Source organism: Penicillium concentricum (genome assembly GCF_028827145.1).
Source record: "Penicillium concentricum strain IBT 3081 chromosome Unknown utg000004l_segment0_segment0, whole genome shotgun sequence".
Lineage (NCBI taxonomy): Eukaryota > Fungi > Ascomycota > Eurotiomycetes > Eurotiales > Aspergillaceae > Penicillium > Penicillium concentricum.
Window position 1 is genome coordinate 801,300 of NW_026622757.1, and position 20,385 is coordinate 821,684.

Consider the following 20,385-nt stretch of genomic DNA (forward strand, 5'->3'; position numbering starts at 1 on the left):
CCTGAGACCGTTGAACGATTCTGAAAGCCAGCACATTTGTCCCGTCAGTTGGCTTCTCGTCCAATCCAGGGTATCATTCGCCTCCCAAAGAGCAACGAATCTTTTGGCCGAAAGCTACACCACCGTCATTCCCCGCACCTTACACCTTGTTTGATGAACATAGAACGAAGAGCTTCTATACAATGGACATTATCATTTCTTTCATGCGAGTTTATCTCATAAATTAATAATGAGAAGGAACACAGATAATATATCCTCTATAGTCTCGAATAGTGGGCAATATCCATACAGACCCATCTCTTCGTCTTAAGATCCATTTATAACACACATCACTCATCACTCATCACAGCTCAATATCCCAACCCAAGAGTCTAAACAAGTTGAAACTTTAGAAGCCCCCTAAGCACCGGCCACATCCCCGGCAGGCAGAAAACCCTCCCAACAAGCCATGGACGTCCCAGCCTCCCACCCCAAGCCCCGGTAGGATGCTACGGAATTCCGCTAATCTCATAGGATCTTGAGTCAGTATGTTATTCCAAGTATTCTGTGTCACCTGCGGATGTTTGTCTCATGTCCTGCGTATCTGCTTCTAATATCTTACCGTCCAGGGTCCAGTCAGGGTCCATCACAGCCTCACAGGTTCATATACTTAGACAGAGCTAGTCGCTCGTTTCATAAAACTCACACACTCTCCCCTGGCATTGCCCTAATCAAGTAAATGTGTGTAAATAATCCGTGTGTGTCAACTATGCGCCGTCTACTCCGTATGTTAGAGGTATTTCTATAAATAGCATAAATATCAAGCATTATGTGCATCATACAGCATACGTGCTCGGTTTGAAAAATTAGGAAATAAAGTCACTAGGAAAATCATGCAGGGATGTAACCTAGATGAGCATTATCTTGTAAGAACTGGAGGCCAATTGGCCACCCAAAACAACAGAATGTGACCAACGGTGCTACATCTGCATTTACTACTCCATATGTAGCTTTGCTCTAGGAAGTAAAGATGTGCAAGAGCATAGATTATTCATCGCTCTCAATCCTGAAGAGTAAAAATAGTTGATAGCGGCATCGAACCCATGTGATATCTAATTATAGTACGACGATCTTCCAAATTTGACATTCAAACCAATCAGCTTTCGCGGCCACTGCTCGTCACAGTGATAATGCGGGGATATCACCCAATAATGTGGGAATTCACTTGATGTAAGTGCGATCTTCTTCGCCTATTGATAGTCGGTCGAGAGTTTCGAATCAAATGGACAGAAATACCACGGTGTGGTTCCAGCTGCAGTTGGCTGCAGGGCATATGGATATGTCCATCGTCGAATCCTACCATCCGTCACATCACACTAGACAGGGAGTCCAATCCTTAGGGATTTTAATTGGCTGGATGGGACGGAAGCTTTCCCAAGTTAGAAACTCCAGTGTGATGGTGGTGATTTGTGCACCGTCGTGCATGGGGTGGGCGCTTAGAGAAGAAACTCGTTCCCCTCAAGCAGTATATAGCCCCCATCTGTCCCCCAGGAGACTGGATTGATAGTGTTTTTTAAGATTTTCCTATTTTTCTATTTTTGACTCTATTTTCGTGCGCTTCAATTTGGCTGGCCCAACTTTCTTCAACTCCTTACACCTACGTCAATAATTTGTTTCTCTCCTTACTCGGACATCTTTGTTGATCAAAGTTTCCCTGTGAACAAAACCCCAACAACATCACTTACATTGTCTTAAACTTCTTCAACTACCGTGAATTTTCATCCATCACAATGTATACCGCCCGTGTCGTCAAGCCAAAGCTGTCCCTGAGCATCTCTGCTGTGCAGAATGCTCCTCGGCCAACACTGTCGCTCAAGTCACCAAGTGCTCTTCCTCGCACACCTGTCTCGCCAATCTCCGCGGCGAGCCCGTCCAGCATGAGATTCTCCTCACTACAAGTCCCAAGCTACTCGTACACAAACTCTTGCTCATCGAAGAGTATCCTCAAGAAGCAGTCCTCCTCGCGAGCTGCCACGGTTGACAAGCGTATACAATTCCAAGTGACGCCAACAATCCACTGTGTAACGCCCATTGAGAATCCAGACGAGTATTACGGGAAGCACATGAAGATGTCACGAGAAGAGCGGCGATGGACGGTCCGACAGTGAGATGAAGTTCGAGTTCTGTATCACTAATGACCGTCCAAGACTGGAGTAATGGGGAACGACCAGGTGCTTCTGAATGATTCGGGTTTTATATCTTGCGTTTTTGCAATGATGCCACGCCCTGCACCCCGAGTTTCTTGTTGATTACCTCAATCCGCACACTTCGCGCACCCGACAATGGACATCCTCAAGCTGCACGATGAATTCCTAGAAATGTCAGAACGGCGCATTAAAGTGTTCATCCAGCCTGGCTCACGATGGTTCTCTGGATGAGTATGCTGCCTCTCGCGCTTGTCGCTAGCTCAGAACTCGTCAGTGTCATTCATCTGGGCTGACTCGGCCTTCGATGCACACCGCACGCTCTGCTCTTGAAAGGAAAATGATGTATCAATGTTTTGGAGGAACAATATATTTATGACGTTATGATGGGACCTGGATTGATGATTTTTGATTTTTTGAGTATAAATGTTTTAACCTAGTCACTCGCTACTGCAAATACAACGGTCCCTTGACCCCATATTGACATTCTAAATTCCAATAGCAAGTAAATACAAGAGTGGTAGGTAGTACCTTTCGCGCCAGTACGGAGTACTCCTAGATCACTATAGATTGCTGTTTTGGTATCTGATTTAGGGCTCCAATTCAGGGCTTCTCCGGCCCGTGCGCGTCCGATCTTTTTCGCCCCTGTCGCCGGTCGTATGTCAAGCATCTTACCAATGTTGTTATTAGTGACACCTGCTGCGACTTTTCGCAGATCAGCGCTAAATGCGAGGAGATGTTTGACCTCCCGCCGTGGCTTGCTCACGTTGGCAATTGAAACGTCATGGTAAGCGGAGATAAACGCCTGTCCGAAAAAAAGCCACCCAACTAATTGGTTACCAACAGTGACGATACATCAGTAGCAATCGTGGAGAAAACAAAGAAAGACTCCAGGAGTGCAGCGAAAATCCATTTCCTTGAAAATGTAACGGCCGATACGCGCGCGCATCGCGGAATTCACCCTATCATCGCCCTCGAATCCCACCAAGACAACCTCGCAACCCTTGTACAGAAAGCCCTTAATTACCTACCGGAGTCGAAAACAGGCGATGGAATCAAACTGGCTGATGGGACTCGTCGCCGCCTGCCCGATTTCATATCCGCCACAAGAGGCCCCGGAATGCGGTCCAACCTGTCTGTTGGCCTCGATACTGGAAAAGCGCTGTCGCTTGCATGGCAGATCCCCATGGTCGGAGTGCATCACATGCAGGCACATCTTCTGACACCGGGTCTTGTATCATGTCTGGAAAATGAAGCCAAGGCTGACGACCCACCCGCAATGACGCCCGAATTCCCTTTCCTGTCCATTCTCGTCTCTGGAGGCCATACGACTTTGGTTCATTCCAAAGGTCTCACGGATCATAGTATTCTGGCTTCAAGCGAAGATATAGCTATTGGAGAGGCACTCGATAAATCCGCACGAGATATCCTACCCGATTCTTTGCTTCGGGAAGCTAAAAGCACCATGTACGGCAAGAGTCTGGAGCAATTCGTCTTCCCCAATGGCAAGGCCGATTTCGCGGATTATACACCACCAGAGACTCGGGGTAAAGAAATAACCAAGCGCGTAAGCGATTGGGGATGGTATGTTACGACTCCATTTGCGAATACGCGGATCTTGCAGTTCAGCTTTTCTTCAATCGCGAGCATGGTCGGGAAGATCGTTCAGAATAAGGATACGAATATTGAGATGTCACAGCCAGAGCGTGTCGATCTAGGTCGGGAAGCCATGCGCGTCTGTTTCGAGCACCTTGCCTCGCGTACTGTTATCGCTCTGGAAACTCTGCGGCCGCACAATAATGGCACGAATGATATCAAGACTCTCGTTGTCAGTGGTGGCGTTGCTGCCAACCAGTTCCTCATGAAAGTTCTCACTTCATTTTTGGAAATGCGCGGCTTTGGCCATATCAAGATCGTTGCTCCGCCTCCATATTTGTGTACCGACAATGCGGCCATGATTGGGTGGGCGGGTATTGAGATGTTCGAGGCTGGCTTCCGATCCGAGCTCAGCTGTCGTCCTCTGCGGAAATGGACCCTTGACCCCAAAGCTGATGATGGAGGTATCCTTGGCCCAGGAGGCTGGATTCAAGAGCGATGATTGCAGTTGGATAGCTACCTGCTTGTATATTAGTGACATACCCTCTCTGTATAATAGCGCATGTAAAATAATACAATCTCATCCCCACGGATTTCCCGACGCAGCGCGTGAATTGTAATGAATAAATTTTGAAAAGCAGGAGCCATAGTGCATTATGGACATGTAAGACCCAGAATCATCAGAGACGCCGATGTTATGTAACCCCCGAGTCCACTCATCACCCATGCATCCTCCACAGTAGGGTATCGAAGATGCGCCGTTGCAACCCATGAAAACGAACCAAACTCGCTACCGACCGACTGTGCAATGCAAGTACTTTGAGATAATGAAGTCATAACCGTCATGATCAGCCGCCGACAGGGGGCCCGCTTCGCTGCAGCGTCGCAATTTGTTTTCGAAGCTCTAGGAAGAAGTCTTTGCCGTTCGCCATGTTTTGCGCTGTAAATATGGTTATTGTTTGTTCAAGGGTATGTTGCGACCGAAGGGAGACTGTACCCTTGGGACCCCAGGCAGTAGATCGTTGGGTAGGACCGTCTTTAGATTGAGGTTTGTAGGGCGTCGACAACTTTGTTTCTGTTTCAATGGCGCATAGGTTAGGTTCGAGTAGATATAGAGGTGCACATAAGACGTACCATTAGGCCCTGCTGTATTACAAAAGCTTGGTCAGTCCGTGTACTTGCAGATTAGGTGCATATACGTACGCTTCAAAGTGTTCTTAACATCTGCGGTGTTGAAGCCCCGTACAGGGACATGCTGTTCCTGCGGAGGATTGGATGCGCCCCAAGCAGTATTGTTATCGCGTGCGCTTCCCTGTCCTCCTGCTTTATCACGGTTGTTCGAGTTGCGCTGCGACGCCTGGCGACTGGGTCCACCCCGCCATCTTAGGAAGGCAGTACCAGTTAGCGAAGCTGAAGCGCGTGGTGTTTTGACGTGGATAACGCGTACCTGTTGTCGCTAGAACCGCTCATGTTGTAAATCTATGCAAAAGTGAAAATCCAAAGCTTGATCGAAGGAATGAAGTCGTAAATAGCTTGCAAGGAACAGCTGTGGATGTCATGTCCCTATGTCAAGCTGCGGAGTTGCTTAAAGTCCATATTGGCGCCTCAGGCCAACAGGCCCAGCCAGCTCGGGCGTCTCCGCCTTGACCAGATAACCAAACACCTCATCGCGCCTTGCAGCTTCCACGGGCTCTGGAGTCCTTTGCGTCCATTGTGTCCATTCGTTTCTAGTTTGCTGTCGCATGACTTGAGACTTGCGGCTTTGATCTTTTCCGAGGCCCCGCCTGAGTCGGCCTCTGAACGCGACCTGACGCCGTCCGATTAACAATCACCATCCCCCCCAACGATCAGCATACACACCCGAACGCTCTTTCTCAAATTATGGCACCGACGGTCAGACATTCAATCTCTGGTCGTCCATCACGCAGTAAACCTAGGTCTTCCCTCAAATCATCCAACAGCGCCTCCTTCGGTTCCCCTGACGGCCCTCCTTCAAAAAAGCGAAAGTACGTTCCAGGTGGCCCTGGAGGAGGAGGAAGATTCATCGACTTCGACGCTGTTGCTGCTGCAGCTGCCGCCGCCGCCGCCGAAACCCAAGAAACTCCCAAGAAAATTAGCGCTCCCCGACGCCACTCCACAAGTGCTCGAGGCCGTCCACCCCGTGAGATGGACCAACCATTCTTAGCCCCTCCACCGCCACCTCCCATCATGCCAACAACACCACCCTCTATGTCGCGTCCAAGGCGCGATAAGAACCAAGCTCGCGGTCGGTTCACCTCTTCTACGGCCGCCGCTCTTGCTCTTCAACAAGGCGATGGGTACAAGCCACGCGAAGAACGCGGGTGGGAAGAGTTCCACCCTGACCTGGACATTGATGGCAAAATTGCCGTCTTCACCTCTGAAGAAGTTGATGCCCCAGATACCTCCGCTCCTATCTTGAGCCTGGAGTCACTGGCAGGTGCAACAGTCACAGATCATTCAGGATCACCAGTCATTATATCAGGCGAACTGGCTTCCCCAATCCCAATTAAACGCAGGCCAGGCCGTCCACCTCGTCGCCCTGAGGCCATCCTTAATGCGCTTCTTGCCCAACAAGGACAGAAAATCATACCGCCCCCGGGCCCCAACCCTCGGGAGAAACTAACACTCCCCAAGCCGTCGTTCAGACTGCGCGACCCTTTCACATTCTATGAGAAGAACGGTGTCGGTCATCAAAACTATGTCGACCGGACTATGGCAAACGTGGGATACCAGGAGAGCGATCTCTTCCTCCGCCATGACCGGCGATTTATTCGCATGACCGAAGGCACCCAAGAAGATGACCTTGATGTCATTCAACCTGCCATGACAGATGGAGACGTCAACACCACCATTGGACGTGTCGAATATGACATGGATGAGCAGGATGAAAAATGGTTGGAAGAATACAATGCGAAGCGCCGTGAAGATCAGCTCGAACCCATCAAGCCCGCTGTGTTTGAGATTACCATGACCAAAATCGAGAGGGAGTGGCACGCCCTTGAGAAGCGCATCCCCAAGCCGAATCCCAAACCCCCACAGACTGGACGTCTTCGCTCCAGCTCTGCAGCTGCGGTCAATGGCGAGACTGCTGGACCGGGCGAAGAACAAGACAGCAAGTGTGCTATCTGTGATGATGGCGATTGTGAAAACTCGAATGCAATTGTATTCTGCGATGGCTGTGACCTCGCAGTGCATCAAGAGTGTTATGGTGTTCCTTTCATTCCAGAAGGTCAGTGGCTTTGCCGCAAGTGCCAGTTGCTAGGCAGAGGAGCCACCAATTGTATTTTCTGCCCGAACACTGAGGGTGCATTCAAACAAACAACCTCGTCCAAATGGGCTCATCTACTCTGCTCTTTCTGGATCCCCGAAGTTTCCATTGGTAATCCCTCTCTTATGGAGCCGGTGACCGATGTCGAAAAGGTCCCACGCAGCCGCTGGAAGTTGAATTGCTACATCTGCAAACAGCGGATGGGTGCATCCATTCAATGCAGTAACAAAAACTGCTTTGTCGCCTTCCATGTCTCATGTGCTCGCAGAGCTCAACTTTATCTCAAGATGAAGATTGGCCACGGTCTTATGGACTCCCACCTTCTCAAGGCTTTCTGCGACAAGCATGTTCCTCCTGACTGGCGATTGGAGCATGGTACTGATTCTGCAACTGCCGATGCCGTCGAATATTACCGCAATACCATGCAGGGTAGACGATGGGGAGACAGCCAAGCCGCAGCACTCTCGATGGGCCCGGCGCACCCCAGTGATGGAGGAGAAGAGGATCGCACCCTTACTCCTCGCATTACCTTAACAGTAAGCGGCAATAAACGGAAACGTGTACCCAGAACAATCTGGAAGTTACCCTCCGGTGCCCCGGTTATCCCCCAGGTTGTGTTAAACTCGGTGATTGCTTCTCTTGGGCGCTTTACAGTCCGCCAAAGGAAGCAATATGCTGAGGATGCATCCAAGTATTGGACATTGAAACGAGAAGCGAGACGTGGAGCAGCCTTGCTCAAGCGACTCCAGTTGCAGCTGGAGACCTTCTCATCTATGGAGATGACACGAAGAGACTATGTGGCAATGGGTGTTCCCGGACACAAACGTCTGGAGCGTCGCATTGAGTTTGGTGAGCGACTTTACAAGGATCTCGACCGATTGAGAATGTTATGCGACGAAGTGAAGAAACGGGAGAAAGAGAAGTTGAAGGATGCAGAGATGCTCCGTAACATCGTCGATCTTGTCTACTTCCCTACGTTCCCACTGCTGTGGCCCATCTTTGAGAAAGCTCAACTGTAAGATATACTCCTCCTATTTTGTCAATGGTCATACTGACTTTATTCAGGCTCGATGGAAAGGGTGTGTTTGCAGCAGGCTTGATGTCAATCCGAAAAAGGCTCAACGAACGATTCTATCCGTCTGTTGCTGCCTTCTCTGCCGATTTGGCCAGTCTTTTTACCTCAGAAATCGGCGTGGAGCCCGCTGGCGACACCGCGGAACTCCAAGCGCAGATCAGTGGTCGCGCCCCGGAGCTCAGCCTGGAGCAACGCGAGAAGAGAAAATTGGCAAAACGGATAATCAAGGTCATCCAGCCTTCCCTAGAGGATGCGATCAGGAAAGAGAGCGAGCTCAACCGGAAACCATTTGAGAAGGAGTTGAAGGAGCTCGATATGATTCTTGACCACAGTGTGATGTCTCGCAATGGTGACTCTGTCGAGCCGGAAGGTGATCTTGAGCTGTCTGGTCACCCTGATGCGATGGAAGGAGTTGAAGGGACACTTCCTACCACAGAGGCTCCATCGGAAGCCCAACCCACAGATGAACAACACCCCGAAGCATCTGGGATGGAAGAACTACCTCCTACTGAAGAACCCATGAAGAGTGTTCCCACCTACTATCGACACCCAACGCCTGTCTTGACCGAGCAAGACCAGCAGCTGCCTTTGGCTATGGGTGGCATTCAATGGTACATGCAACCATTTGACCCTGTCGGTACAACTGTTCACGAGGAACGGTGGACTGGACGGGATGTCATGCGTGGAATGAGTGAAGAACTCAGTGAACTGGACGAGGATGAACTCGAAGGCTTAAAGGACTTGGTTGACGATGGAGAGCCGAAGAGCGAGACCACCAGCACCCCGGTTGCTTCACAACAGAATCCCCGTCGAACTCGACGTTTACGAGGCTCACGATAATTGTGGAGATGATTGGGGTTGATGATTTTTGATTTTAGCGTGCAATTTCAGTGTATGAGTGTAGTTCTATAGCTAATAAAGCTTTAATATGGCGATTACTTCGGTCTTGGCATCGCTGTTTGTCAGGCTTTTCCCCCCTGCATGAAGCATTTTCAAAAAAGAAATCTCTGATTTTCTTTAAACTTCTAATTCACCTAATTCACCTAATTCACTTCACTAAATTCCACGCAGTTTGCACAGCTGCCTGATTCCTCGGGTGTGTAGAGTTCCCGGTGCTTAGCGTCTCTTATCAGCTTTCCAACTTCTCTTTCTTCCTTCTTCCAACCTACACCTTCACAGTCCTTTCATCATGGCGGACTACGACAACGATTCAAGTCGCTACGCAGGTATGTGTTTTAGAATTATTTCGATGCGCTTAAAAATATTTACCGTTTTTCAATAGACGAGCCTCGCTATGATCGCGAGCGCAGCGCCTCTCCTCGCGATGAGCCTCGAGCCGACCGCGACCGTGCTCGCAGCCGCTCCCCCAATGGCCGCTCTGATGACAGGTATGTATTTGTCTGATCTACTATATCAATGCGAAGCTAATAAATCCATAGAGCTCCTCTGGCTCGCAAGCCTCTCGAGGAAGACGATGAAGGTGCCATCAACTCGGGCTCCAACCTCTTTGTCACCGGTATTCACCCGCGCCTGACCGAGTCCGATATTTCGCGTCTGTTCGAAAAATACGGCGATGTCGATAACTGTTCTATCATGCTTGACCCTCACACCAAGGAGTCCCGTGGATTCGGTTTCGTGAACATGGTCACCGCCGAGCAGGCTGACGCCGCCAAGGAGGGTCTCCAGGGTGAGGTCATTGAAGGTCGCACCCTGAGCATCGAGAAGGCTCGTCGTGCCCGTCCTCGTACCCCTACTCCCGGAAAGTACTTCGGTCCTCCCAAGCGTGGTAAGTTACATCGTCCCTTCCCCTTGCGCCTTGCGTAAGCTTACATTTTTCTTCTTTAGATGGCCCTGGTCCCCCTGGTGGTCCTGGTGGCGGTGGTCGTGGAGGTGGTCCCCGCCGTGACCGTTACGATGATCGCCGTGGCCCCTCCGGTGGCGGCTGGCGTCGTCGCGACGATGACTACTCCCGCTACGGTCGCTACGACTCTTACAATGATCGCCGTGATTACGGCCGTGACTACGGACGTGACTATGGCCGTCGTGACTACGCCGGCGGTGGTGGAGGTGGTGGTGGTGGCCGTGAGTATGGTGGCCGCCGTGAATCGCGCGACGACTATGCTTACCGCGGTGGTGGTGACCGCTACGGTGGTGGCCGTGATGACCGTTACAGCCGTGATGAACGTCGTGGAGGTGGTGAGGAATCTCGCGGCAGCGGTGGCGGTGGCGGTGGCGGCGGTGGTGGTGGTTACTACGATCGTGATGCCAACCCTCCTAGCTTCGATGCTGCTGGCCCTCCCCGTGAGGCTCGCGACCCCTACGCTGGTGGTGGTGGACGCTCCTACGAAGGCCAAGCCCGCAGCAGCACCGGTGGTGCTCCTGGCGGCGGCGAGGATCGGTACGCTGGCAGGTAAAGTGCCTCCCCTTGTTTTCTAACCAGAACAGAGACTGGCCTTTGATGTCTCCTGGTTCCTGGTACCCATGTTTCACCAACTTGCCCACTTCCTCCTCCCCTTTTCTTTGTTTCTGGGATTGTTTTAATGCGGGATTTGGGCCACGGGCCACGGGGCGTCGCTGTCTTTGTTTGTTTCGGCTCGACGATTTTTAAGAAAAAGAAAAACGGAGCGCCACGACTCGGCAACACACTTCGGTTGTCGTCTTTATGTCTATTCGCGACGCAACTTCGGGAAAAAAAAACTAGCGGCAAAGGGACAGAAAATTATCGCTGTAATTCGGTTATCTCATGGTCAACAAATTCGTCACACAGCTACAACTTCACCTCTACACCATATCCAGTAACGGCTCGATTTGTATTCGACTTCTCTAAACAACTGAATGAACCATTCGCCTTCAAAGCCGTCGACTTTGCGCTTGTAGTCTCAGCCTTTAAACCTCGCATTAATCTATTTGGAGATTAATGCCAAAGGTGAGATGTGTTTCGCTAACCTATCTAGGTTTTTTGGAATTCTTTTGAAAATCTATTGGAATCCTTTGTTCTTTCCCGAATATTTGGTCGGGATAGGATCTTGTACTTATACTATTCAGGAATTTCCAAGCTTACTGGAATATATATCGGCTTTCATTTTTGGAATATCGTATGCGCCCTCTGCACGAGCTTAGTTTGGTTAATATAGAGCCCACCATGAGATGTGCACTACTTGGAAGATTGTGGGCATCCTTTGAGTAACAACGTACCCAAAGCCTTCCGTGTCTTTGAATTCAGGGGGTGGATTTTCTTTGATTCATAGAGACTTGGGTCTTTATCAAAGAATAATGCATACTTGAACCACTGGGACAGTTCTGCTCCTTGACCTCCTAGCCTTACTGGTTTATATATAGCCTTTCACACTTACTTCGTATCGGCCGCTTATTTCGCGCTTTGTCCGTGACGAGGATCTTGAATAATCTGACCCATCTTAGATGGTATAGGGAAGTTTTATCAAGATTGTCAGATAATACGCTTTTAGATCTTTCCCCCCTTAATGTTATAGAAGGATGAAAATAATTACCCACAAAATGTAGAATACATGGGGCAAAGCTCTCCTTGTGTAAGATTTGATATACTCTACTCTCCTAGGTAAATAATCGCCTCGGTTTGTGAGACATCAATCTCATCATCTTTCTTTTCTGCTATCCTTCAGACCCTACTGGCACGATAGGTATAGACATTGACCGGGGTATCACATGGTGAACGTCTTGGTGTACATCAAAATACACTCACAAGCTTTTTAAACCAAAGCTATCAATGCCCTCACAAAAAAAAGTAAGGGAAATAAATAAAACAATACTAGAACAGCCAATCAAGCACCAAACGCCCAAGAAACCATATCCCTTTTTCTTTCTACTCCGACTCCTTCTTAGTCTCGCCCTCCACTTCATTACTCTTCTGAAGCAAGTACTCGCCGAGCACACGGAGAGGATTGGCAGGCCTAGCACAAAAAGAAAAAGAGATCAGTAAATTCATCCAGCAGACCAGTATAAAAAAGCCAGCCATAGTACTCCACTCACTGTTCACGCGCAACAGACTTCATCCCGTCAAGCAAATATGGCACGACCTTCTCATTGAGATAGACACGCGCTGGCGCGCCACCGGGGCGAACTTGGCCCGCAGAGATATTGCTCAAATCGCCAAGCGGCGTGCCGGAGCTCGCACCGTTTATTTCACCCATTGTGGATGTGGGTTTTGGTTGGGATGTGGGTATAGGAGCCGAGGAGACGGGTGGATCTGAGATTGCGAGGGTGGAAGGCTGCACAGGTTAATTGAGAGCCTGGGTGTATCTTTAGGGAAGTGGGAGGTCGCGACAGTGGAATCGAATGCTGGCGGAGCGGAAGCTGTGGAGCTCGGAGTCGATCCGTCAGGGAGGGAGAGCTGGGGCTTACTGGTAGGGCCATTTTTATATCTAGATATTGATTGCACTTAGGGTCTTTTCGAATGGTATTCAGATGATATTTCTTTTCTTTCTTTTCAGATCGTCTTTGTTTAGTTCCTTTTCGTATGTTTGGCTGTGCCTCTTTTGTCTATGTCATATGCAAACAGGACAAACAGCTTAATAGAGATATCTGGAACACGTGATCTCGTGTTCGAAACCTGTTCGCGAGACACGTCGTTCGAGTCTGCTTATACTCGGAGACTCGAGTCGTTGGGACAGATTGCACCCATGGACACGAGAGATCATGTCCTTGTTGAACTTTTGGGAGACGCAGCGTCCCGTGAAACGTCGGCGGACCTTTGAAAATGAAGATTCTAGTACAGACGCAGACATTAAACCACCGAGTCCGAGTCCTTCGGTCACAGCGGGGGAGACCCCCGCTGTGGACAATCTAGGGATTATTACGAACAGCCAAACAGATCTCGAGACTTCCCTTCCTGCGATCAAGACCGACGAGGACGCGATCGAGGAGTACGAGACGTCGCAGAATGACGCCGAGTTGGGATTACATGTGAGGCTACGAGATGGTGTCTGGCAGAAGGGCAAAAGCTCCATCTATGTGGATGCATTCAACCTGGCACTGGAAACTGTGCTGGACGAGGAATCGCATCTCTTTAACGAGGCCGAAATAGAAATCTTTACGCAGTGGCGGGGGCTGTCCTACGAATCCCAATATCTGTATGTCTTCCCGTAGAGAGTGATGAGCTACGGTAGAGACTAATCTTTGACTAGGTATGTTCGACTGTTCCTCCGCAAGACCTCTGCCTGGCATCGTATCAACCGGTTGAACTACTACTCCGATATCTCGGATTTATCCTCTGTTACCGAGGACCTACAGCGAGACCGGAGCCTACCTGGCTCAGAGCTCGGAGATACGTTCAGATTTGCAGAAGGTATAGAAGCGATCACAACGCTGGAAGAGGCTTCATCACTTCTATTACTGGAGGAACTCAAGATCTTTGCAAAGGATGCCAAGGTTCAGGGCAAGAGCAAAAAAGAGCTGCTGGCGGCTCTTCGCGAAACGAGCCAGACCCAAACAGGACTTAAAGATACGAACAACAGAGACGGATATTTCACTCAGAAGATATTAGACTACACGGGTGGATGCATCAGGATCTCACCAGTGCCTCGCGCTCTCTTCGAGCGAGTGCACCTGGTATTCTATCGTTCTACCGAGTGGACTGAAAAGTCCCTCACAACAATCATCCTAGCCAAAATGACTAAAAGAAACTTTCCCGAATATATCGTCTGTCGCTCGAATTCCATCTTCTCCTCCAGAGAAGCGCTACTGGAATTCGAATCAGCGATACAAACCCAATTCGCCATTGATAATATCCTCGAATTCAATGGCCCAGTCACGACAGACTCCCTCCAACAAATCATCGACCTTGCCAACAAATCCCATCCCCGATGGAAAGAGCTAGTCGAGCAAGAGCAAAAGAAAGAAGACAGCATCTATGAAAGCGGCGAAGGCGCTTATCTCCGTCGGTTCTCGCCAGCATGGGTGCTCACAAGAGTCATCCACAAGAGTCTCAACCCGCTCGGGCGGTTTAAAGAGCATAAACGTGAGCACGAGGTGTTAGAGGAACTTCTCTCGCAACGTCTCTTCCACGCAGCGCGACGCGGTGCGTGGTATCAGCGCAAGGCACTGCTGGAAGAACACTACATGTGGGCTCTTACGCCTTCAGATGGACGTAGCGAAGAAGCCCAGCGCAAGCATTGGAAGAGACTTGCGCTGCGGACGTGCGAAGTCGGTCTGGAAGACCCGCTGTGCCATCTGATCTTTCATTATGACTTGCAGAAGCGGATCACGAAGCTAGAAAAGGCGTTGCGGGTTGTGAAGCGCGAGCAGCATGATTTCGGACACGTCATGCTAGGCAAGCCTGCTGAGCGGACGATTGAGGGTATTCGTATTGATACGAGTGATGCTCCACGGAAGGGGAAAGCGACTGTTTGGGTTGATGAGAGAGAGGGTGGCGAATGCAGAGTGGAGAGTATGTGTCTGAGTTGGTACCGCGATCATGGATGGAAGGGGTATCACTCTGAAGGGGGGATTGTACGAACGCTGGTGAGTCTTACCCCTAGAAAGCAGCATTTGAATATTTCGAAAATCGAGCTGACTCGTTCTTGAAAACAGTTCGGCTACCTCTTTTACGATATCCTTTTTACATACGTACCGAATGTCTTCCAGACTGCGTATCAGACCTGTCCGCTCGATCTCCACACTGATGTCTTCTACCCGTCTCGTGCATCAGAGATCAACCACCGGCTTGTTGAGATCACGAATGGGGATGCGGAGCGGATCGTTCGTGAGATCCATGCTCGTGAGGGTGGGGTGCAGCCCTGCGCTGTTGGGCTTGACTGGTCTTTTGATCTAGATGACTTGGTTGAGATCGTGCAGTGTTTCCGGGGAGAGGCACTTGCTACCATCTGCAAAGTTATGGCGCAGGAGTATCAGCAGCGGGGTGGGGGAATCCCGGACTTATTTCTCTGGAATCATGAAACGAGGACGGTGATGTTCGCCGAGGTTAAGTCGGAGAATGATCGGTTGAGTGATACCCAGCGTCTTTGGATCCATATCTTGTTGGCGGCTGGTGTTAAAGTTGAGCTTTGTAATGCCGTGGCGAGGGAGGTTAGAGCCGAGTGTGATGTGTAACGTCTATGCATGTATTTTCTTGAACATATGTCTGTTTGAGGCGTACAACATAGGTCAGATAGTAGGTACGTACCTACTAGTTAATGGTTGGGACTAGATTCAATATACCTCGAGTACCCGCTTTATATTGACATGACTGGCGATCATTGGAGCTATAAAATTACCCATGTGGAACCTACTAGCCAAACCTACAACTATTATGGAGTCTAGAGCATTCATGAACAGGGTATCAAATAATCGTAATCTTTTTTGTTGTATCTAGCAGAAGATAGACCCTCCAGATACGACGATCACGACGATCCGATGGGTTCCCTCCGTCAACCACTCATCCTCCCAAAATGCGCTTATGCGACAAGGGTGGAGGCAGTGGCGCTCTCGTAGCGCCAGGTGGGGGGCAGGACACTGACGGTCTTGTAGTAACGAGACAGACGGTGGATGCGGGACTCGATGAGAATCAGGCGGAACTTGGAGTCCTTGTCCTTGCGGTTACGCTCAAGGTGCTTGCGGACAGCGACGGCCTGGATGATTCGAGGTTAGCATAATCTGCGCGGATGGAAATGAGGAAAAAGAGGGAGAAAAAAGTTTTTACCTTCTTGATCAGGAAGTAAAGGTCCTCGGGGAGCTCGGGGGCGAGGCCTGTATTCCAAAATCTCTCTGTCAGTCTAGATATTCTTGACCAAGCAGAGGCTTAATTGCTGATGCATTTCTGCGACCAGTTGTCGGGGAGAGAGACGAGCATTTTGCGCTTCGAGACTTTAACGGTTCTTTTACCGAACCAGAAAAGTCTGTTCACACAAATTGAACGCTCTCTTCACCCGACGGATGTAATTATGTGGGCGGAGGGAGTCGTACCGCTGGACTTCAAGATACGGAGGATCTTGTTACCTGCGCGAAAAAAAAAGTTAGAAATTTTCGATCCTCGAATTCCTATCGCATTTCGCCGGATTTTCATACCAGTAACAATCTTGACCTGGGCAACACCGTGGGAGTCACGGAGGACAACACCGATCTGGGAAGGAGTGGCACCCTTCTTGGCCAGCTTGCAGATGTGGTCGACAACCTGGTCGGGGGTAGTCTTGAGCCACGCGGGGGCGGTGCGAGAGTAGGGGATGGCGGAAGAGGCGATGCCCTTGCCCTTGGAGTGAAGACGACCCATTTTGGATTGGTGATGTGTCCGGCGGAGGAAATCTGGTCGGTTGTCGGCGTGGATGAAAGATCGAAAATCAAGAAGTGTAAGGGTGTAAGTGTGTGACGGGAAAGATGGGACCTGTGTGGGGTCACGTGATTGATTTCGCTTATTTCTTTTCGTCGATAAAACTTCATTTTGTTTCTCTTCTTATTTTGTTTCAACATCAACAACCAACAATCTCAATTTCGCACTTGAGTTGACTGGAATTAATGTTTTCTGGCTCATCTTGAGTGCAAGTTGTAATATTTACACTCGACACGCCTTTCACCGTCTCGCCACCATCAATATCAGGTCAGTTCCAGCTCCTTTTGCTCAATTTCCAACCCTCCCACATGATGATACAACGCATTTGTTATTACTTTATTTTCTGGTACCTCTTATGTCAGCGCTAGTGTTTTCGGATGCTAGCTCGATGATCTACCTGGACTTCTGATCTACTTTTTTCAACTTCAAAACTTTGTTATAAGTTGTTTGACCGTTATACTAACTACGGTTATAGGCATTGATTGTTGGCATAGCTAAGATTCTCAAATAATAATGCACATATTTATTGCACTAGACTTATGTCTCCATCGTACATTCATGTCTCCACCATTTGATTTGGTTGCTTTGCAACGTTATGTAGTATAACATGTACAGATACTTTTATGTGATAAAGTAGTATGTAGTTAGGGACCTCTATGTAGTGGTTTTTTTTATGCCGGCTGGGGCTTTCCTATCTTGGCTGCCGCCGCTTTTATGAGGGCGCTTAAGAGTCAGGCTCACTGAGTAAATCTCACTCCGGGCTCTCACTGAGCTGCTAAATATAGTCACGTGAGTCTTATATAAGGCCCGCTGAGCCCTCACTGAGCAGCCAATCACAGTCTATGAGCACTCGTGCTAAAAAGATAGCAAAAAACATACAACAGTGAGGATTCGCTGGTGGTCACCCACCCAACTACTAACTCACCGGCGTGTGGCTTAAGTACGGCTGAGCGGACGGGAAGCCCTGTTTTCCACACCCTATGGTCGTATGTGATTGAGATAGCATAGGAGAGGATTCTATTGTATAATGCGTTAAGTGGTGGTATAGGAGTAGAATGATGAGCGTTGCTTTAGAACCTCGCGATGAACCTCTCTTTTCAATTTATTGAGGTGCTTCGCATCTATTCTCGTTGATAATCAAAAACCGGCGGATTTTGCTATGTATATCCACTTACCCTAGGTTACTAGCGATAGGAATCAGCCCTATACGAACAAAGCTACCGTACACAGTCTAAGATTGACCCGATTTTTGTTGCTTCAAGCTCGATTCTGTCTTCTTGACCCATTTGTCCTCCATCATATGCATAAGAAAAATGACTTAAAAGCAAGAGGAAACTAGTGGACCTACAAAAGCTTGAAAATCATTCATCCAATTCCACGTTGAGCCCACGATACTCCAAAGAATGAATGATGCCAATTTTGCCGAACCAGATGCTAGCTTACCGAAGAGGGCGCAATCATCTAAGTCCGAAGCTAAAGACAATGAGGAGGATGACCGCAAAGTGCTCGAGCAGGCAGAAGCGTATGAAGGCACATCTCTCCCCGGAAAAGAGCCTCTAGACGAACAAGACACACATCGGATGTCAATCTTCTCAGCCCCCTCATGACCTCCCGAATCAGCGAAGGAGGCAAAATTGGAAGGCATTGAGGAACGTTGATTCCTGTTGGGAGAATGTTTGTGGCTTACGCGTCACTCACGAAGCCGATCTCTAGCTTGCGCTCTGCCGTAGAGCCTTGAATGGGCTTGTTGGGCTGTGCTAGCGGTCTTCGGTTTGCCTCCTTTGGCCATCCTTTCCACCCACAAAGAAAAAGTGGATTGCTGCCCTCCTCTGATACCATCAACGGAGATTCCGTAGTGGCTGAACAATGCATCTGAGTCATATCGAACATCAAATAGCACTTTTAGAATGACCGAAGATTCTAGTATGGATTTTAGAGATTTGCCGTCGCTGTTGACGGCAGAAAACGCTCCTATTTTCAGTCTATGTATATCGATAAGATATACTCTCTTGCAAGAGGGCAAGTAGAGCGACATGATAGATATTAAACCGTGTCGACCAAGCTCTACCCCTTCCAGATCGATGAAAAGTGAAGGAATGTCGGTTCGAAGCTTAATGGCGGCGTCTACGACCGACTGAACGAGAGGAACAGAGTCTATAACAACTGTTTTAATGCCCGCTGATTCGATGGACATGGTAGATTCCACCCTGGGGAGCCTGAATTTGTGTTGCGGAAATGTCTGAGGGTGCCGTAGCGGAAGACGGGTGAGTGAAGATTCAAGCGAGTGGTTGCGCCCCTTCCCTTTTAACTTGAGACCCCGTATCCGAGCCCCTCGCCTCATGCATACCCTGGGATTGACACTTGATGAGGCCCTGGGGAGGCATCTGGCTTACATAATTATAAGGTGAGTGGACGTTCAGTGAGCAAGTTCGACGATTATGCAAGACGAAGGGGCGTGCCCAAATCTACTCAGTGAGTGAAAAGAAGAGGTGAGCACTAAAGCGGGAAGGGAAAGCCAAGAAGTGGCAGAGGAAATCCGATACATAGGTAGTTATCGTCCCTAGCAACCTCAGCGTCTAAGTCGCTTGGACACTCTCCGTGTCTCTGTTGTTTGAGCCGCAGAAACAATGTTCTCGGCTCCCTTACGCTTTCTGCCGCTGGGCTTCTTGGCATCATCTATGTCCTCCAACTTGACTTTCACATCGAGGTCTTCCTCCATGTCTTCCTCCTTAGGAACTTTCAAAGAAAGAGCAGTTGTCACTTTCGTCTCGATCTTGACATCAGACTCTTCATCTTTCACTTTCACATCAACCTTCTTAGTTGCAGCAAGTTTGTCTGCAAAGGTCCGCAGGTCCGCAGTGAAAAGCACACTATGAGCCCATCCAGCTTCTTTGCCCCAAAGTTTGCGGAAATGATTGGCAACAGCATCATAAGTCGTCTTGTTCAAGTTCTTATTGGAGCTTTTTCCAAATCGGTAGTCGCGCTGTGCGATTTGCCACACTGTCGTAAAGGATTAGAGAAATCAGAAATATTATCAAGAGAACTCACCATGAGTATCAACCGGCACAGACTCTCCCCAGCCTAGGCCCATTAAACTGACACAGTCCGACACTTTGGGCCCGACTCCCTGTAGCTCAAGAAGCTTTTCATGGGCTTCGCGATATCCCTCTCGCCCTTCTGGTTTCATTTCACCACTGGGTTTAGGATCCACCCCAAATGCTGGACACTCGGGGTTGCTCAGGCTGTCTAGCCAGCCCTTGTCTCGGTTTGATACCATAAGTGCAGTTTGGTATAGGTACCTAGCCCGGTATCCAAACCCTAACTTGCGCAGATTGCTTTCCACGTCCTTGCCAGTTAATGCATCTGGGGGAGGAAAGTCATGATATGCGCGCCCTTCAATTGTGGCCACAGGTTTTCCATAATGTATGCATAGTTTCTCCACCATTTGGGAGATGCGTGCAATATTATTGTTGCTGCTGCAGATAAATGATACCAGTGCTTCCCACGCATCTTGGCGAAGGATCCTAATCCCGGTGAATTGGGCAGCCTTTTTCTTGAAATTGGGGTCTTGTAATGACCATTGGGAGTAAAGTTCGTTCAGATTTGGCGTTAGGTTGAAGTAATGTTTGAGAATGCGAAGGAGATGGTCATTGTCGGAGGTTGGTGTGATTGTATGGGAAGGAGGTTGCACAGATCTATAATACAAGAAATCTGGGTCTTGCTTCAGTGACAGAAGATGGCCATAGAGAACACATCGCCATTCCTGACTCTCTGGGAGGTTCTGCCATCTAAAAAGGGTCAGCAGTTTGATCTGCAATCCCCGGCGCCGAGAAATCGGCTGACAAACCTAAAAGACTGTCCACATCTGAGGGTAGTATTGATGCAAAGCTCACTCAAGCTCAAAGGCAGCTTCTGCCATTCCGAAAAAACACCTGCGGACATC

At 49.2% G+C, this 20,385-nt stretch overlaps 10 protein-coding genes across 10 annotated transcripts; 6 read left to right on the forward strand and 4 right to left on the reverse strand.

The window, feature by feature from the left end:
- Window positions 1-1,769: 1,769 nt before the first annotated feature.
- Window positions 1,770-2,147, forward strand: N7517_009233 (uncharacterized protein; the record flags this gene model as incomplete). The annotated part of the gene is made up of 1 exon (XM_056726956.1): window positions 1,770-2,147. One exon carries the CDS (start codon window positions 1,770-1,772, stop codon window positions 2,145-2,147), a length of 378 nt encoding a protein of 125 aa, XP_056575528.1.
- A 695-nt stretch (window positions 2,148-2,842) lies between these two features.
- On the forward strand, window positions 2,843-4,281 carry N7517_009234 (N(6)-L-threonylcarbamoyladenine synthase family protein; the record flags this gene model as incomplete). The annotated part of the gene is made up of 2 exons (XM_056726957.1): window positions 2,843-2,970; window positions 3,030-4,281. The coding sequence occupies 2 exons, from the start codon at window positions 2,843-2,845 to the stop codon at window positions 4,279-4,281; spliced, it is 1,380 nt and encodes a 459-aa protein (XP_056575529.1).
- A 346-nt stretch (window positions 4,282-4,627) lies between these two features.
- On the reverse strand, window positions 4,628-5,249 carry N7517_009235 (uncharacterized protein; the record flags this gene model as incomplete). The annotated part of the gene is made up of 4 exons (XM_056726958.1): window positions 4,628-4,854; window positions 4,914-4,925; window positions 4,983-5,161; window positions 5,227-5,249. The coding sequence occupies 4 exons, from the start codon at window positions 5,247-5,249 to the stop codon at window positions 4,628-4,630; spliced, it is 441 nt and encodes a 146-aa protein (XP_056575530.1).
- A 411-nt stretch (window positions 5,250-5,660) lies between these two features.
- Window positions 5,661-8,983, forward strand: N7517_009236 (putative PHD finger domain protein; the record flags this gene model as incomplete). The annotated part of the gene is made up of 2 exons (XM_056726959.1): window positions 5,661-8,083; window positions 8,134-8,983. 2 exons carry the CDS (start codon window positions 5,661-5,663, stop codon window positions 8,981-8,983), a joined length of 3,273 nt encoding a protein of 1,090 aa, XP_056575531.1.
- A 349-nt stretch (window positions 8,984-9,332) lies between these two features.
- On the forward strand, window positions 9,333-10,557 carry N7517_009237 (RNA recognition motif domain-containing protein; the record flags this gene model as incomplete). Its single annotated transcript, XM_056726960.1, has 4 exons — window positions 9,333-9,369; window positions 9,426-9,531; window positions 9,583-9,929; window positions 9,989-10,557. The coding sequence occupies 4 exons, from the start codon at window positions 9,333-9,335 to the stop codon at window positions 10,555-10,557; spliced, it is 1,059 nt and encodes a 352-aa protein (XP_056575532.1).
- A 1,427-nt stretch (window positions 10,558-11,984) lies between these two features.
- On the reverse strand, window positions 11,985-12,535 carry N7517_009238 (DPY30/SDC1 family protein; the record flags this gene model as incomplete). The annotated part of the gene is made up of 3 exons (XM_056726961.1): window positions 11,985-12,072; window positions 12,152-12,390; window positions 12,524-12,535. The coding sequence occupies 3 exons, from the start codon at window positions 12,533-12,535 to the stop codon at window positions 11,985-11,987; spliced, it is 339 nt and encodes a 112-aa protein (XP_056575533.1).
- Window positions 12,536-12,817: 282 nt separating this feature from the next.
- N7517_009239 (fanconi-associated nuclease 1) lies at window positions 12,818-15,229 on the forward strand (the record flags this gene model as incomplete). Its single annotated transcript, XM_056726962.1, has 3 exons — window positions 12,818-13,251; window positions 13,306-14,641; window positions 14,711-15,229. 3 exons carry the CDS (start codon window positions 12,818-12,820, stop codon window positions 15,227-15,229), a joined length of 2,289 nt encoding a protein of 762 aa, XP_056575534.1.
- A 344-nt stretch (window positions 15,230-15,573) lies between these two features.
- On the reverse strand, window positions 15,574-16,385 carry N7517_009240 (40S ribosomal protein uS15; the record flags this gene model as incomplete). The annotated part of the gene is made up of 4 exons (XM_056726963.1): window positions 15,574-15,747; window positions 15,819-15,865; window positions 16,082-16,114; window positions 16,184-16,385. The coding sequence occupies 4 exons, from the start codon at window positions 16,383-16,385 to the stop codon at window positions 15,574-15,576; spliced, it is 456 nt and encodes a 151-aa protein (XP_056575535.1).
- A 1,460-nt stretch (window positions 16,386-17,845) lies between these two features.
- N7517_009241 (uncharacterized protein) lies at window positions 17,846-18,049 on the forward strand (the record flags this gene model as incomplete). Its single annotated transcript, XM_056726964.1, has 1 exon — window positions 17,846-18,049. The coding sequence occupies one exon, from the start codon at window positions 17,846-17,848 to the stop codon at window positions 18,047-18,049; it is 204 nt and encodes a 67-aa protein (XP_056575536.1).
- A 561-nt stretch (window positions 18,050-18,610) lies between these two features.
- Window positions 18,611-20,361, reverse strand: N7517_009242 (8-oxoguanine glycosylase OGG1; the record flags this gene model as incomplete). The annotated part of the gene is made up of 4 exons (XM_056726965.1): window positions 18,611-18,681; window positions 19,089-19,442; window positions 19,491-20,230; window positions 20,336-20,361. The coding sequence occupies 4 exons, from the start codon at window positions 20,359-20,361 to the stop codon at window positions 18,611-18,613; spliced, it is 1,191 nt and encodes a 396-aa protein (XP_056575537.1).
- Window positions 20,362-20,385: the final 24 nt, after the last annotated feature.